Here is a 14,519-nt window from a genome sequence, read left to right on the forward strand (position 1 = left end):
GAAACACAGCCAGTCCAGACTTGGTTCTGAGCAGGGCTCGAGACCGGGGGCGAGAGGCAAATGCCGTTGCAACGACTGGGGCCAGTGACCACAAGGCTGTTAAGGTCAGCATTCGTGTTGATGGAAAGTTGCCGCCAAAGTCCAAAACAATCGCTTTTGATTTCCAAGGGGGAACTTTGTAAAACTGTGGGGACTAGTCAAAAGGAAGTTAAAAATGAGAATCAGAGAATCAGCTCCCTCCATGATGCCTAAAAACCATTTAAAATCACAATATCTGAGGCCCAGATAAAATGTAAACCTCAACTCAGGAAAGGAACCACCAAGTCTGAAAGGAAGCCAATGCAGGTAATGACTCAAGGAAGCCAAACGGCAAAAAGGCCTCCTTTAAATAATGGCAGTTTTACCCCCAACAAGGTGAACAGGAGGGAAGCCAGGGGCCCCAGCGGAAAGAAGAAGCGTAACGCTAACAGTTAGGGAAGTGAAACGAGAATTCGAGGAGCAGGTTGCTAAAAACATCAGGCCAAACCATGAACATTTCTTTATATACATAAGGAACAGGAAACGGGGGGGGGCTGTTGGGCCTTTGGATGACAAAGGAATAAAATAACTGTGGAATGTGTGGGGCACGGTGCCCACGCCAGAGACACTGTTTTCAGAAAGGGGGTCTGAAGAACTGAGTCCGTTTCAGGTTATGAGAGATGAAGTTCTACTAGGAAAATTAAAAACCACAAGTCTCCCGGTCCAGCTAGCATACAAAGGTTCTTAAGAAACTCAAACGTGAAACTGTTGATTAGCATGTGTAATTTGTTACTGAAATCAGCCACAGTACCAGAAAACTGGAGGGTAGCAAATGTTACAAGAGGGGTCCAGAGGGGAGATCCAGAGAATTACCGGCCAATCAGCCCAACGTCTACCCCAGGCAAATCAGCAGAAGCTGTCATCAAAGGTGGGATATTCCTGGGCCCACGGAAGGACGGAGCCAGTGGAGGGGAGATCAGCCCGGCTTCTGCAAAGGCAAGTCCGGCCTCCCCAACCTTTGGGAGTTCTTTGAGAAAGTGAACAAGCGCGGAGGCAACCGAGACGCGTTAGACACAACACACTTGGAGCCTCAAAAGGCTTCTGACAAGGTATCTCCCCAAAGGCTCCTCGGTGCGCTTAGCAGCCCTGGAATCAGAGGACTGTGAAGTGCTCCAAAGGGATCCCCACAAATGGTATGCGCTGGCATGCACCAGTGTAGCAAACAACGTTAAGTGAAAGGCGATGGACATGGGAACAAAAAAAGCCCCGCATTAAGAATATGCCAGATGGGTCTGAACTTGCTGAACCCGAGACGGAAAGAGACCTTGGGGTCATAGGGAGAGTCTGATGAAAATGGCTAATCAGCAGGCAGCAAACTCCATGCTGGGGATAATTAGGAAAGGGACTGATAATAAAACTGCCGATATTACAGATTCCCCGTACAGATCTATGGTTTAGGTGTGCCTCCACATTAAGAGACAGTCAACCTTCGAATCACAGTGCCAGGAGGCAACATCAGGGGGATCCCTCGGCCTCTGTTCCCTGTCGTTGGCCTTCCAGAGGAACTGGTTGTTCACCGTGTGAGATGGGAGGCTGGACCGCATGGACCCAATGCAATCCTGGGCTGCATCAATAGGAGTATTGTGTCTAGATCAAGGGAAGTAATACTACCACTGTATTCTGCATTGGTCAGACCTCACTTGGAATACTGTGTCCAGTTTTGGGCTCCACAATTTAAGAAGGATGTTGACAAGTTGTGTGTTGGTTTCGTCTGGAGGGAACAGGGTCTCTGCTCCTCAGTTCTGTTTGTCCCTTAGAATTGTAGCCTGGGTCTTGAGCCAGTCCGTGGCTCCCACTCCTGTATCACCTTGCTAATAAATGGATGCTATTTTGAACACACCTGACTGCTGTGTGACCATAAGAGCAAAAATTTGAGGGAGCACCCCTATTTCTGACATCCAAGCCAAATGGAACGTCACATAGTGTCAGAAGTGGTCGCAATTCTTCTTTGGATCTCCAGCGCTGTATAGAAACATTAAAATTAAGTCCTGCCTCTCCAAGCAACGGGACGAGAAACACCCAAAGCTCAAGATGACCTTCCTTCAGAGCGGGAAATTTAGGGGAGAACTGGAGACTACTGGATAGAAAATACCCATGTCCCTGGCAGCCACCAAGACTAGAGAACACACGAACACATGAAGCTGCCTTATGCTGAATCAGACCCCCCTTGGTCCATCAAAGTCAGTATTGTCTACTCACACCGGCAGCGGCTCTCCAGGGTCCCAGGCACGGGTCTTTCACGTCACCTGCTTGCCTAGTCCCTTTAACTGGAGATGCCGGGGATTGAACCTGGGACCTTCTGCATACCAAGCAGATGCTCTGCCACTGAGCCACGGCCGTCCCCTAATAATCAGAAGAGTCTGATGATATAATTGCAGTCTTGCAGCGTGGCTACATTGCATAGAAGAAAAAGCCATTGAGATGTTTGCAGACCGCAGGAAACACATGCAGGAGGAGAGGGCCAAAATACACCCTGGGTGTTCTGCGCCCACCCCCCCACTGCAGGTCCTGATTCAGGAATACACACCTGGGAAGCTGCCTGCACCTTCCTCCACTCTCCAGTTTAAGCGCTGGCATAGAAACGCCACGACACCCCCCCACACACACACACACACGCACACACACGCAATTGAAGGCGCGCGTTTCAAGCCACCCCGCCCGGGCCTTTTCTCCAAACGGCAATCCTCCCATTGGCCATTAGGTGGCGCCATAACATGTCGCTATTGTGCGGGGGCGTGGCCTTTCCCGCCGGTGGGTGGAGCCAACGCGGCCCTTGCAGGTCCTTCCCTCGTCCGCTAGAGGGCAGGAGGTGGCCGTGGCGAATTGGATGGGGCTGCGGGGGAGCTCCCCCTCCCAAGCGCAAGTTTCAAGTTTCACTTCTGGGAGGGGGGCTCTCTCTGAAAGCCCCCCCAGGAGGCAGGGGCAGCCAGCAGCTGCCTCTTGACTCCTCCCTTCGGGAGCTTCGGACCCCACCGCCGGAGCCCCCTCCCCTCTGGTGCAGCTGAGGGGGCAGGCAGGGCTGCGCCGGATTTGATGGGGGGGGGGCGGTTTGCAGGATTATTTTCCTGTGGTCTGCCATTGGTAGGTGGGTTTCTCTTTGGAATTTCGTGCATTGTGCAGGGGGTTGGACTAGATGACCCTGGTGGTCCCTTCCAACTCTATGATTCCATGATTCTTTGCGACTAGAGGAGGAGGCCTTCCCCAGTTGGCTGGAATGGGGGCAAAGGAAGGGATGACTCTGCATGGGTGTGGCTGGGGGGGGGCTCCCCGCCTGTCCCTGTCGCCTTGTGGAGTCAAGAGGGAAAGCCGGATTAAAACCTGTCCGTTTACACACACACACACACACACACACACACAGGTTGCTGCTTTGTCCTCTGGGGCAGAAGAGCAAAGGCCGCTGGGGCTGCTCTCCACTGCCCTCCCCCCGCACTGGAGGGAAGGATCGAGCCACGGGGGCGGGGAGACCCCAAGCTGTGAAGCAGGAACCTTCCGCTCCCAAAGGTGGTGGCGGGGCGGCGGCAGCAGCCGGACAATGCAGGAGAGTGGGAGATCCAGGTTCGCTTTGGACCATCCTCTGGATCACCTTCAGCCTAACCTACCTTGCAGGGCTGTTGTGAGGCCCAAAACAGAAGGGGAGGATGATGATGTAAGCCGCTTTGGGTCTCCTCTGGTTGAGAAAGGGGAGTCTAAAGAAATATTAAAGAGGCAAATCGGGGAGAGACCCCCCCTTCCTGGCACCCGAGGTGCCCTCATTCCTGCCTCCGCGCCCCAACCCCCTCCGCACTGCCCGTCAAGTGCAACGTTGTGACTAGCAAGGGGGGGGTGTCCGGGCTGCTGGCCCCCGCTCCACTCACAGCCAGCCGTCCTGGCAGGAAGACAGAGGCGTACCCACCTCCTCCCAAGTAGCCCCTACCCCAAGACCCCAACAACCCCTCCTGTGTACCCCCCCCCGCTCTGCAAGACAACTCGGCCTTGTCCACTTCCCTCCCTTCCCCCCTTGCTGTGCTGACCCTGTAGGGCCTCTGCACCAGCCCAGAAGCCACGCATAGGGACCACCCGAACCTCGGCTGCGGCTGCTTGGCTGACGCGTCCTCCCCGGAGCCCCCCGCCCCGCCTCTCTGCAGCAGCCCCGGGCAGGCATCATAGACTCATGGAGTGGGAAGGGACCACCAGGGCCATCTAGTCCAACCCCCCCCCCCTGCACAGCGCAGGAAATTCACAGCTCCCTCCCCCCGAACACCCCCACTCATCCAGTGACCCCCTCCTCCCTGGCCAGCCGAGGGCCACGGGGCCCTCCCTCTCGGGCTCTGTCCCAGGGTCAGCCTTGCTGCCAGGGGCCCCGCCCGCCTCCGCCCCCGCTGCTCCTGCTGCTGCTTGGGGGGGGGGGGAGGGGAGGGGGAGGGGAGGGGGGGCAGCGCGGCGGCTTCAGGCCGGCCGGCCGGGCAAAGCTGCCTGCAGATCGGCAGCGACAGATTCGAGGCGGGAGCGCTGGCGGCAGCCGCGAGGCCGCGCACACACACACAGGCACGCGCACCCCCCCCTACACACCCGCCCGCCCGCCCGCAGCCGTGGCCTTATGCGTTCAGAAAGCACCCTCTTCACGTACAGGGACCCGGGGGTGGGGGGACTCAAGCGGGGCTGGGGGGGGGAGATTGCACCCCCGGGGGGGGGCAGTTGCGAGCGCCGCCCGCAGAGGCCAAGCGGCGGTCCGCGAGGCTGAGTGGGGGGGGGGGGCTCTGCCAAGTCAGCCTCGCGAGCTGGCAGCGCGACAAAGTCAGCTGGGGACGTTTTGCGCCGGCGGGAGACGGAGCCGCCCGAAGGCTATTTTTTCCCCGGGGCGGGGCGGCCCCGATCCGCTCCAAACTTCGCACACCGCCAGGAGGGGGCCGGGGCTCCCCCCTGAATTTTTTGCAGATTTTTCCACCGACCCCAAAAGGGGTTATTCAAGTGTAGAAAGTTGCGTAGGGGGAAACGGGGCCAGGCTTTTCTCGGTTCACCCTGTTTTTTTCCTCTCGGTCTCTCCTTGCCTTCCACAACCGCACGGGAAGGGCTGGCAGCTCTTGGGGGGGCGGAAGGGGGGGACCCTCTGGTTTTCTTTATTCCCCCCCCCCCGATTCTGGATTCCCTGGCCAATTTGGGGCAACAGGTCTTTGGGCAGAGCTGGAGCAGGGCCCCCCAATTTCTGTCGCTGGAACAAAAGGGGGCAAATTCTCCCCATTTTTCAGGACCCACCCCAAATGGACCAAGAAAGGGCACCGTGCCAGAACTGGATGGCAGCAGGGTGCTGCCAACCCACTCGCCCTCGGTGGGTGTCAGAGATTTTAAGGGCTAAATTAAGACTTCTGGAAACCTCGCCCCCCCCCCCAGCATCCGGACAGGGGCAGTGGGGCAGCAGGACAGGTAAGCTGGAGGTGCAGGGGGCCGGGGGCCGGGGCCAGGGCTGGCATGGAAGAGGGTGTGCCCCGGGGGGCGCTTGTGGGTTGGTGCCCAGCAGTGTGCCACTGTGGTGCAGGCAGGGCAGGCGCCAGAGGCCTCCTAGGCCCACACGGCTGCTGATCTGGGGCAGATTGTGGGGTGGGACACAACGGGAAAGCCCCCCAAGGGCTCCAGAGGCTTAGAGGCCAAGCAGGGCTGGTTCTCGTGGAGGAGAAGTGGGTGGAAGTGGAACCTTGTAAAAAGAACAGAATCACACCCGGTGTGACAAACAGAACGAGGCCCAGGCTCCCGTCCAGGGAGGGGGGCAGCTGCCGCCCCCTCAAACAGCCCACCGGCAACCCCACAATTATCTAGAATGAGCCCCAGAAGCTGTTTGCCTCAGCCCCCAACCAGAAACCCCTCCTTGGAAAAGATCTGCGTCATTTTCACAATACACCACAAGCCCGCCTCTCAGGAGGAAGACACTCTTCTGCTCAGGAAACCCCCCAGCACCCCTCAGGAAAATAAAAGGGGGTTGAGCGGGGAGGGGACAACACCCCACCACCCATCCCCTGAACCTGACCTGACCCCCCCTTATCCCCCCCCACACACACAAGTGACTGCAGGAGCACCAAATAAAATGGCAGCTGGCAGCCCTGCAGAAGCCATGAAAGCAGGCAGGCCCCTCCCCAGCCAGGGACGGTGCTCAGCCACCACCACCCCACCTCCCCAAAAAAAGTCAGATTTCGATTCCCCCCTCCCCCTAAAAACAACCAGAAGAAATACTTTGTCCTCAAAGAAAAAGGATCAGACCCCCACTATACACACATACACCCATGCTACAAGCCACAAAAGAATCTGAGATTTTGCTGCTGGCATCCCAATTAATTGCTCAGGATTTTTAACAAACTAACAAAAACAAAAAAACCCAGACGTATTTCTATTTTCCATATTTAAAAAAAGAAAAAGAAATTGCTCACCTCCCAACTCCCGATCAGCCTTTTGCAACAATTGGATACACTCTGATTTTTTCCCCAACCCCACAAAACCAGTGGGGGGGGGGGGGCGCTACATTTGATCTTTTCCTGCAGAACTAGACTCAAATAATCAGCATATTCTGGTTAGAGCAAAGGAGAAAACCAGTTTTCCGTGGGGCATGCAAAGGAGCCCCTTCCCCTTTGGAACTGAACATCCCCCCCCCCCCCGGAACCCCAGACTCTTTGGCCAGCGCTGAGGACGAGGTAGAGACCAAAAAAAAAAAAAATCTTGCAATTTAGTGACTTCCGGAGTGATTGATTTAGGGACTGTAACCTTCTCCCCCACCCAAAAAAAAACTGCCTCAAGATTAGAAATGCTGCCTCTCCCCACACCTCTCCCCCACACACACACCACTTCAGTGCAGTTTGGCAGAAATAAGTACCAGTTTCCTTGTATCGGCAAGGAGGGGGGGTCACGCAGGTGAATGCGCCCAGGCCGCTTGGCACACGGAGGCCACACCCACAAGGGCCAAATGCACATTTGTTGAGATGAATCAGTTTTGCCCCTGGCAGTGGGCTGTGGCAGGGGCACACAGAAAGGGGCTTTGCGCGCGTTTTCCTCGCTACCAGACCTTGCAACACACACGCGCACACCACCGCTACCACTCTTGCGGTGCAACAGCTCTGCCCACTCGGCCCCCCTGGAAAAATGTCTCCCTGTTTGTGGCTGGCTGGGGCATTCCTTTGGCTGCTTTTCTTGCCAGCCACCTTTCTAGGAAGGGGGTGATGGTTCTGTGGGCCCCACACCTCCCTGGCAATAGACTACGCGCACCCAATTGACCCCGGACATCATTTTGTGTTCCATACTCAGGCCAGTGCGCGCTGGCGTCTTGGGACCCCTGCCTGGGTGTGGATGTGTGTGCTTTTACCAGCTGCCCCTGCACACACCTTGTGCAGTCAGAAAGCTTCCATCCCCTCGGTTGTGATGCCCACTTAACCCTCCCACCACCGTGAGACACCCCCCCCCAAACACACCTGTTGCAGTGGGGCTGAAGAAAGCAGCAGGGCCAGTGTAGGAGGAGAGTTCTGTCTCTGCCCATGACTAGACAGTAAGAGGCAGGAACCGGGGAAGGAGAGCACCACTCCCATGGCCCAGCTCTGGGGCGCCTCTCCTGCCCACCCCAATGCCCGGCCCCAGGCTGGACTCCTGCGTGCCCCAAGGACAAACTGCAAGGAAATCTCTGTTGCGAAGCAGAATGGCAGGAGGGTGTGGAAGCATGGAGCCACGGACACCCCCAGCGGCAACCTTCCCGACAGCCGGACTTCTCGACAAAGCAGCCCACGCTGGCGCCCGCAACAGCAGCACAACATGGTTTGTCGGGCAGTTGGGAATCCACAAACCATTTTGTGGTGTTAACGCGAGTGGCTGGGATTTCTACGGGAACCAAAGGGCGGAAATCCTGCCTCCCCTCCCCAGGGACCACAGCTACTCTTCCCCCCCTCCCAGCAGCAATGAACCAGAGGGGCCCCACCCTCGCCCCTCCCTGGCAGAGGTGAGCAGCGCTGGCACCCGTCTAGCAGCACATCAATACTGGCACTGCCCTGCCCCGCCGGCTGCCAGTCTTCCTTGTGCTGCTCCAGGGAGGCCTGGCCTAAACAGCCAGAGTCCAGGCGGCAAAGCCACACACACCCCACTCACACACACACACCCCACAGGCAGCAGCCCTTCTCTCCGCAGCCCCCCACCCAGCACCAAAGAAGCACACGGGAGGGCTCAGAGAGACAAGCAGCTCCAGGCTCTGCACCACTTTTATTGCAAATGTAGGAGGAAATAAAAACCACGCTGCCCAAAGAGAGCTGAGCTCATGAGGGGCCCCAACAGACGACTGCAGGGTCCGGCCCCGGGAGAAAATGGGTGGGGGGGGGAGACGGAGTCCTCAAGATGTTGGCCCCATCTTCCGTCTGCTCTTGAGTGGGGAGGGGGAGATGCTCCCAACGGGGGACTTGAGAGAGGAGAACCTGGAAGCGGCACCCCCCCCAGCAGGGCGGCGGCAGTCGAAGCGTAAAGGGGGGCGGCAGTGGGGGCGCTCAGGCCCTGGAGTTAAGGGAGTGCAGGGAGGGGGGGCGGCCCCTCAGCGGGAGAGAAGGGGCAAGTCTGTGCCGGGGGCCATGAGGAAGCCGGGGTCCAGATTCAGGCTGTCTGGAAAACAGAGAGAAAACACAGGGGGGGGGGGTGAAGGGCCGGCCCCAGAACCTCTGCCCACCCCCCAAGCGGAAGGCCACTGCTTCGACCCCCCCACACCTCCCCCAAGAACCAGGGACAGCAGTGCAGTCCAGCTGCCCCCCCAACCCCCCCAGGAGAAGAATGGGGGGGGCATGCCGGCCTCCTTTACCCTGGTCGAAGTTGAGTTTCTTGGGTGGGGGCGAGCCCCCCAGCCCCTCCATGTCCACCAGGTCGCTGTGGGCGTCGGCGTCATTCAGGGCGCTCAGGGTCACGTCTGGCGGCAGAAGAGACGCCCCCCCCGTTAAGCCCCCAGCAGAGGGGGGGGCAGCCGGCCCTCCAGCAGCAGCAGCAGCCCCCCCTCCCCCCTCCCCGCCCGCGGGACTCACCAGAGGCCTTGGGCTTCTTCAGAGGCGCGGCGGCGGCAGCGGCGGCGGGGGTCTCCGGGGGTGGCGGGGCGGGGGTCGGCGGGGGCGGCCCCTTGCGGGGCGCCTTCTTGGGGGATTCGCCGGGCAGAGGCAAGCCGCTGTCCTCGTAGGCCTTGCGCTTGGCGGCCCCCTTCAGCTGGGCCCTGCAGGGGGCGGGGGGGTCAGGGCGGGGGGGGGCTGGCGGGCCTCCCCCCCAAGGAGCGGGGGAGGCGGAGGGGGCTGCTCGGGCCCCTCCCCGCCCGCCCGGGGTCTCTCCCGCCCCCCCCCGCCCCCCCCCTTACACGGTGCGGTCCTTGATGAGGGCGCTGATGCGCTGCAGGTCGTCGCCGAAGCGCTGCACCGAGGCCCGCAGCAGGGAGATCTCGGCGTCCGTCCACTTGGCCCTGGGGGGGGAGGGACGGAGTGGGGGGGAGCGCGGGGGGGTGGGGGTGGGGGTGGGGCTCAGCCGGCGCTCGGGGGCGGGGGGCTCCCCTCCCCCCGCGGGACCCCCATCCCCCCCGCCCCCCGCCCCCCCCGGGGTGGTTGGTGGGGGGGGGTCTTCTCTCACCCCGCGGGCGAGGAGTCGGCCACCGGGTGCAGCTGCATGGTGAGCTCGCCCAGCTTGGTGAAGGCGGCGCCGGCCGCGGAGAAGATCTCGCCCACCTGCGGGAGGGGGCGGGGAGGGGCGTCAGGGGGGCCGCCGGCCACAGCGCCTCTGAGCGCCTGCAGAGCGCCCCCGGGAGCCAGCCCCAGCCCCAGCCCCCCCCCGCAGGCGGCACTCTGCACGGGCGCAGAGGCCCCCTCGCCCTCGACGGGGGGTACCTTGGTGGAGGCCGACGTCATGGCGGCGTCCGGAGCCTCCCCCGCCGCCCGGAGCCCCGCCGGGACTGGAGAGCAGACGGGGCGGGAAGGGGGCCGCTCTCCATGGCAACGGGGGCCCGCCCACCGGCCCGCCTTCCTTCCGCTCCCCCCCCCACACACACGGCCGCTCTCGCCGCCGCCGCGCTCTATGGTGCAGGAAGCGCCTCGCCCGCGGAGGCTGTGTGTGCGCATGCGCCCCTGCGCCAGCCGCAGCCCTCGGGAGGAAAAGGGCCCGGTGGGGAACATGTCGCTAAGGGGACCAGAACCGGCAGGGTGGAAATCAAACCCCAAGAGTTTCCGATTAGGAAGGATTCACTCTAGCAGCCAGGGCGGCTCCTCGGTGGAACGAGGCTTGCTCGGGAGGTGGTGTCGGGCTCTCCTTCCCTGGAGGTTTTCAAGCAGAGGCTGGATGGCCACCTGTCAGCAAGGCTGATTCCAGACCTTAGGCAGATCATGAGAGGGGAGGGCATCTTGAGGGGCCTTGGTCTGATCCAGCATGGCTTTTCTTATGTTCTTATCTTGGCCATCTTCTGGGCATGGAGTAGGGGTCACTGGGGGTGTGGGGGGGGGAGGTAGTTGTGAAATTCCTGCATTGTGCAGGGGGGTTGGACTAGATGACCCTGCTGGTCCCTTCCAACTCTATGATTCTATGAGACATCCCCTTTAGGGCCACGGGGGCCTCCAGTGCAGAAGCAACCTCTGCCACCAGAAGAGGATCTTTAATTGGCAAAACAAAACAAAAAAACCCCAGCATTTTGTGATTGGCCCCAGCACCCCCATTTGCAAAATTCCAAAAGACCCCGCAGGTTGCAGGGTTGGGAACCAGGAGTCTCTGTGCCAGAAGCAGAAGTTAACTCCATGGCCAGCAGGTGCCAGGGTCCATGTGCTGGACTGAGGCCAGCGGCCCCTGGCCCCTCTGCCATGCCACACCCAGGAGACTCTGAAGTAGTCCCCGGCTTCCTCACACTACCTACCTCCTTTATAGGGTTGTTGTGCAGATTAAACGAGGGAGGACTACATGCACCCATGATCTGGGCTCCCTAGAGGTAGGATGAATTTAAAATGCCCAGGACAGAAGTGAGCACAACCTCAAGCCCACTTTGCCAGATGCAAGACGCGCAGCCTCAGCCATGTCACCAACCCACGCTGCCCCATACAAACGGGGCTTCCTTCAGTGCATAAGGAAAATGAGGCCAGAACGTCCATTCAGAGGCAGCCAACTGCTGAATCCCAGAGCCCAGAGGCAACACCAGGGGAGGGCCTCAGCCTCTGTGCCCCATCGCTGGTCCTCCAGTGTTAGGGTTTTGGCCCCTGTGTGAGACAGGATGCTGGACTAGACGGGCCCTCACTGGTCTCTTTATGCTATCTATGGAGCCACTGCAGCTGTCGGCAGGCCAGGTTGTGGCTACGGCTTGTCGGGGAGAGCGGGATAGAAGAATAAAAATAAAATAAACAAACAAACAAATAAAATGCTTGAAATGCTGCTGTTAACGAGAGACATTACCAAAGGGATCAGACGGCAGTCCCTGTGCAGGCTGGAAGGCACAACCAACCATGCAGAGTTCTCCGTTCCTTGCCAGCCATGCCTGTCTAACAGTCTTGCTCCAGTTGTAAATGGCGCAGGATGAGGGGGCGGGATCCGTTCTGCCGACATGCACAGAAACAAGAGCTCTCCACATCACAGGCACTGGCAGAGACAGAAATCCACCCCCCACACCCGCCCCAGAAGAGATGTTTCTCGGAGATCTTCCGTTCTGCCTTTCTTTGCCCCTATAACAAGCCACAGCAAGCCCGGGGCACCATGGCCGTCTGATGGGCAGCTGGGGAGGGGCCTCCTCCAAGGGGAAATGCTGGCAGCAGACGGAGCAGCCAAGGCCCCTGCCAGCTCGTCAGCTGCACGAGGCAGGCTGGCCACTGACTCAGCAGCTAGAGAACAAGTTGCCTGATCCAGAGCGCACCACATGTAGAAGAAGAAGAAGAGTTGGTTTTTATATGCCAACTTTCTCTACCACTTAAGGGAGACCCAAACCAGCTTACAATCACCTACCCTTCCCCTCCCCACAACAGACACCCTGTGAGGTAGGTGGGCCTGAGAGAGCTCTATGAGAGCTGTGACCAGCCCAAGGTCACCCAGCTGGCTTCATGTCGAGAAGTGGGGAAACCAACCCGGACTGCTCTCAACCACTACACCACGCTGGCTCTCAAAGCAGTACTTAAAGCAGCGTGCAAGAAAGGAAAAAACACAAAATTCAGCCTATCGCTATATACACAATAAAAACACGCAGAGCATCCTGGAAGTCGCATCTCCCCATCAGGAAAGAATCTCCCCGCTCCTCCACCACCCACCCCCAGCCAAGAAAGAGGAAGCCCAGGCAGAGGAACCGAAACAGCAGAGCCGGCACAGGGTCCAAAGCCATTTATTGTACAAGTGACCAAAGAGATGGGGAACACCCCCATGTGCCCCCCCCAGCACTCACCGCCCAAGCGCTCCCCCCAGGCTAACGCTGTCAGGATCTCTCAGAGGGGCACAATGGGGCAGCTGGATGCACAAAGAAGACCCTGCCGAGAGGCCAGCCTGCCAGTCTCCACGGGGAAGAGCTACGGCCAGGCTTCACAAGGGGCAGGAGGGGGCGCCTTTCCTGGAACAAAAACCTCGGAGAGAACCCACTCCTGAAGGGACTTGTCTGCTCCTCCCACACTCCACAAGTCCCCAGCCTGGGGGTGGGGGAGGGAAGACAACAGGGAACCAGAGCAGATGCCAGCGTGCTTAGAAGTACTTAGAAGTACCCTACAAACCAGCAGGCTGACACAGCCACTCCCCTCCCTCAGGAGGAAAGTTTGAACAAGAAACAGGGAGGAGGGACATCAAACAGCCAGACACACATCACAATGGAACCGGAATGCACCAGCCACTGGGTGCCTGTGGAAACCAAAGAGCCTGTGCCACCACCCAGGAAAACCCCCCGCCCCGGTTCTCAGAGAGTGGGAAGGAAGAGGCGGCATCTCCACTGTTGACACAACAGCGAAGCCCCGGCTCTGTCGGCCAGAACCAGCCACAGGCCGGCCGGCCCCGCCTGGGCAACTCTGGAGTGGCTGAGAGGTGACCTTGGGGGAGGGGGTGGGCTGGAAAACCCTGGTGTGGGCGGGGGCTGGCACACAGCAGTTGCTTTGAAGGGGGGAGGTGGCTGAAAGGGAGCCTTTCCCCCCCCCACTCACACATGGAAAACAAGAGAAATCGTCCCAGAAAGGGGGATCCAAGTCATGGGGGCGGGGACACTTTGGAGTACTTCAAGCACAGGTCACACCGGGAGGCACACACATCCCCACCCACACTCACAGGTGCACCAGATGAAAAAACAGGTTTGGGGGCCATAGTGGAAGAGAGCCCAAGCAGGGTCCCGCAACCAAGACCAGACAGAATAAATACAAGATGGAGGACTGGAGGGGGGGCAGCAACAACCGTGGCCCCCACAGCGAGGAGCCCTTAGTGGACCATGTATTCCTTCCGCTTGTTGAGCCGCACTTGGCAGAAGGAGAAGCCCCCCAAGAGGACGTAGAAGCCGGCTGCGATGAAGCAGTTGTAACTGACTTGGTTGTAGAGCTGGTAGATCTTCTCCGGCCCTTTGCTGCAGTGGGACAGAGAGAAAAGCACGGTCAGGCATCCGCCTCCCAAAAAGACCCCCCCACACTCACGCCCCCTCAGCCCTACCAGCCTCGGCTTCTGTCTTGCTTTGGATTCACCACTTCCCTTCTGCTTCCTCCAGAGAAGACCCCTCCAGCAGCAGGAGCAAACTGCTGGACCTTGCTGAGGGGAGGGGGAGGAGGGGAGAGCAGGAACCTTGCAAGGCCGGAGGCAGAGGCCAGCCCAGAAACTGAACGCCACACACACACACACACGTGCGCACCCCAGTTGTGTGCAGGAGAGACAAAGGCTGCCTCCCAGACACACACACACACACACAGACTTCCAGGCCACGCACCCTTGGAAATCCTCCTCCGTGGTCGGGACGTCTTCGATGAGCACAGCCGAGTGGACGTTGAAGAAAATGCCCAGCAGAACCTGGAGACGGAAAGGAGAAGAAGAAGTTGTTTTTTATATGCCCACTTCCTCTACCACTTAAGGGAGACTCAAACTGGCTTACAGTCACCTTCCTTTCCCCTCCCCACAACAGACACCCTGTGAGGTAGGTGAGGCTGAGAGAGCTCTAAGAGAACTGTGACTGGCCCAGGTCACCCAGCAGGCTTCATGTGGAGGAGTGGGGAAACCAACCCGGTTCTCCGCTCTTAACCACCACACCATGCTGGGAAGGAAGGGAAAGATACAAACCGGGGGGGGGGGGCTGATGAAGACACCCCCCCATTCGTTTTTCTCCCCCCCCTTCCTCGCCCTCCGAACCGTCAGGGGCTGGCTGCGGGGCGCTGCTGGGGGGAAGGCAGCTATGGGGGCTCATCCACTTTAAGGGGGAGGAGCAGAGAGGGGGGGGCCACCACCACCGCCTGTCTGACAGACAGCTCATCTTTCCCGGGAACTGCTCATCTTTAGGGAACTGGGCGAGGAAG

The 14,519-nt window shown here is 59.4% G+C and overlaps 2 protein-coding genes across 6 annotated transcripts in view; both read right to left on the minus strand.

Moving 5' to 3' along the window:
• The window catches only part of C18H17orf49 (chromosome 18 C17orf49 homolog), a 155,709-nt gene extending 145,688 nt beyond the window's left edge, over positions 1-10,021 (minus strand). Inside the window, exons 1-6 of one of the 4 annotated variants that reach the window (XM_056863410.1) lie at positions 9,921-10,021; positions 9,667-9,761; positions 9,401-9,502; positions 9,081-9,262; positions 8,864-8,968; positions 8,598-8,670 (exon numbers count right to left, since the gene is read on the minus strand). In XM_056863410.1, coding sequence (XP_056719388.1) covers positions 8,603-8,670; positions 8,864-8,968; positions 9,081-9,262; positions 9,401-9,502; positions 9,667-9,761; positions 9,921-9,941 — 573 coding nt within the window. In that variant the 5' untranslated portion in view covers positions 9,942-10,021 and the 3' untranslated portion in view covers positions 8,598-8,602. Of the gene's footprint in view, positions 1-8,584; positions 8,671-8,863; positions 8,969-9,080; positions 9,263-9,400; positions 9,503-9,666; positions 9,762-9,920 lie in introns of those variants that run through there. The other 3 variants (XM_056863409.1, XM_056863412.1, XM_056863413.1) reach the window with 3 other exon arrangements.
• The window catches only part of RNASEK (ribonuclease K), a 278,954-nt gene that overhangs the window by 264,151 nt on the left and 284 nt on the right, over positions 1-14,519 (minus strand). For both annotated transcript variants that reach the window (XM_056863415.1, XM_056863414.1), the window contains exons 2-3: positions 13,940-14,019; positions 13,434-13,585 (exon numbers count right to left, since the gene is read on the minus strand). In XM_056863415.1, coding sequence (XP_056719393.1) covers positions 13,444-13,585; positions 13,940-14,019 — 222 coding nt within the window. In that variant the 3' untranslated portion in view covers positions 13,434-13,443. The remainder of the gene's footprint in view (positions 1-13,433; positions 13,586-13,939; positions 14,020-14,519) is intronic.

This window comes from Euleptes europaea, chromosome 18 (genome assembly GCF_029931775.1).
Source record: "Euleptes europaea isolate rEulEur1 chromosome 18, rEulEur1.hap1, whole genome shotgun sequence".
In the NCBI taxonomy this organism is placed as follows: domain Eukaryota; kingdom Metazoa; phylum Chordata; class Lepidosauria; order Squamata; family Sphaerodactylidae; genus Euleptes; species Euleptes europaea.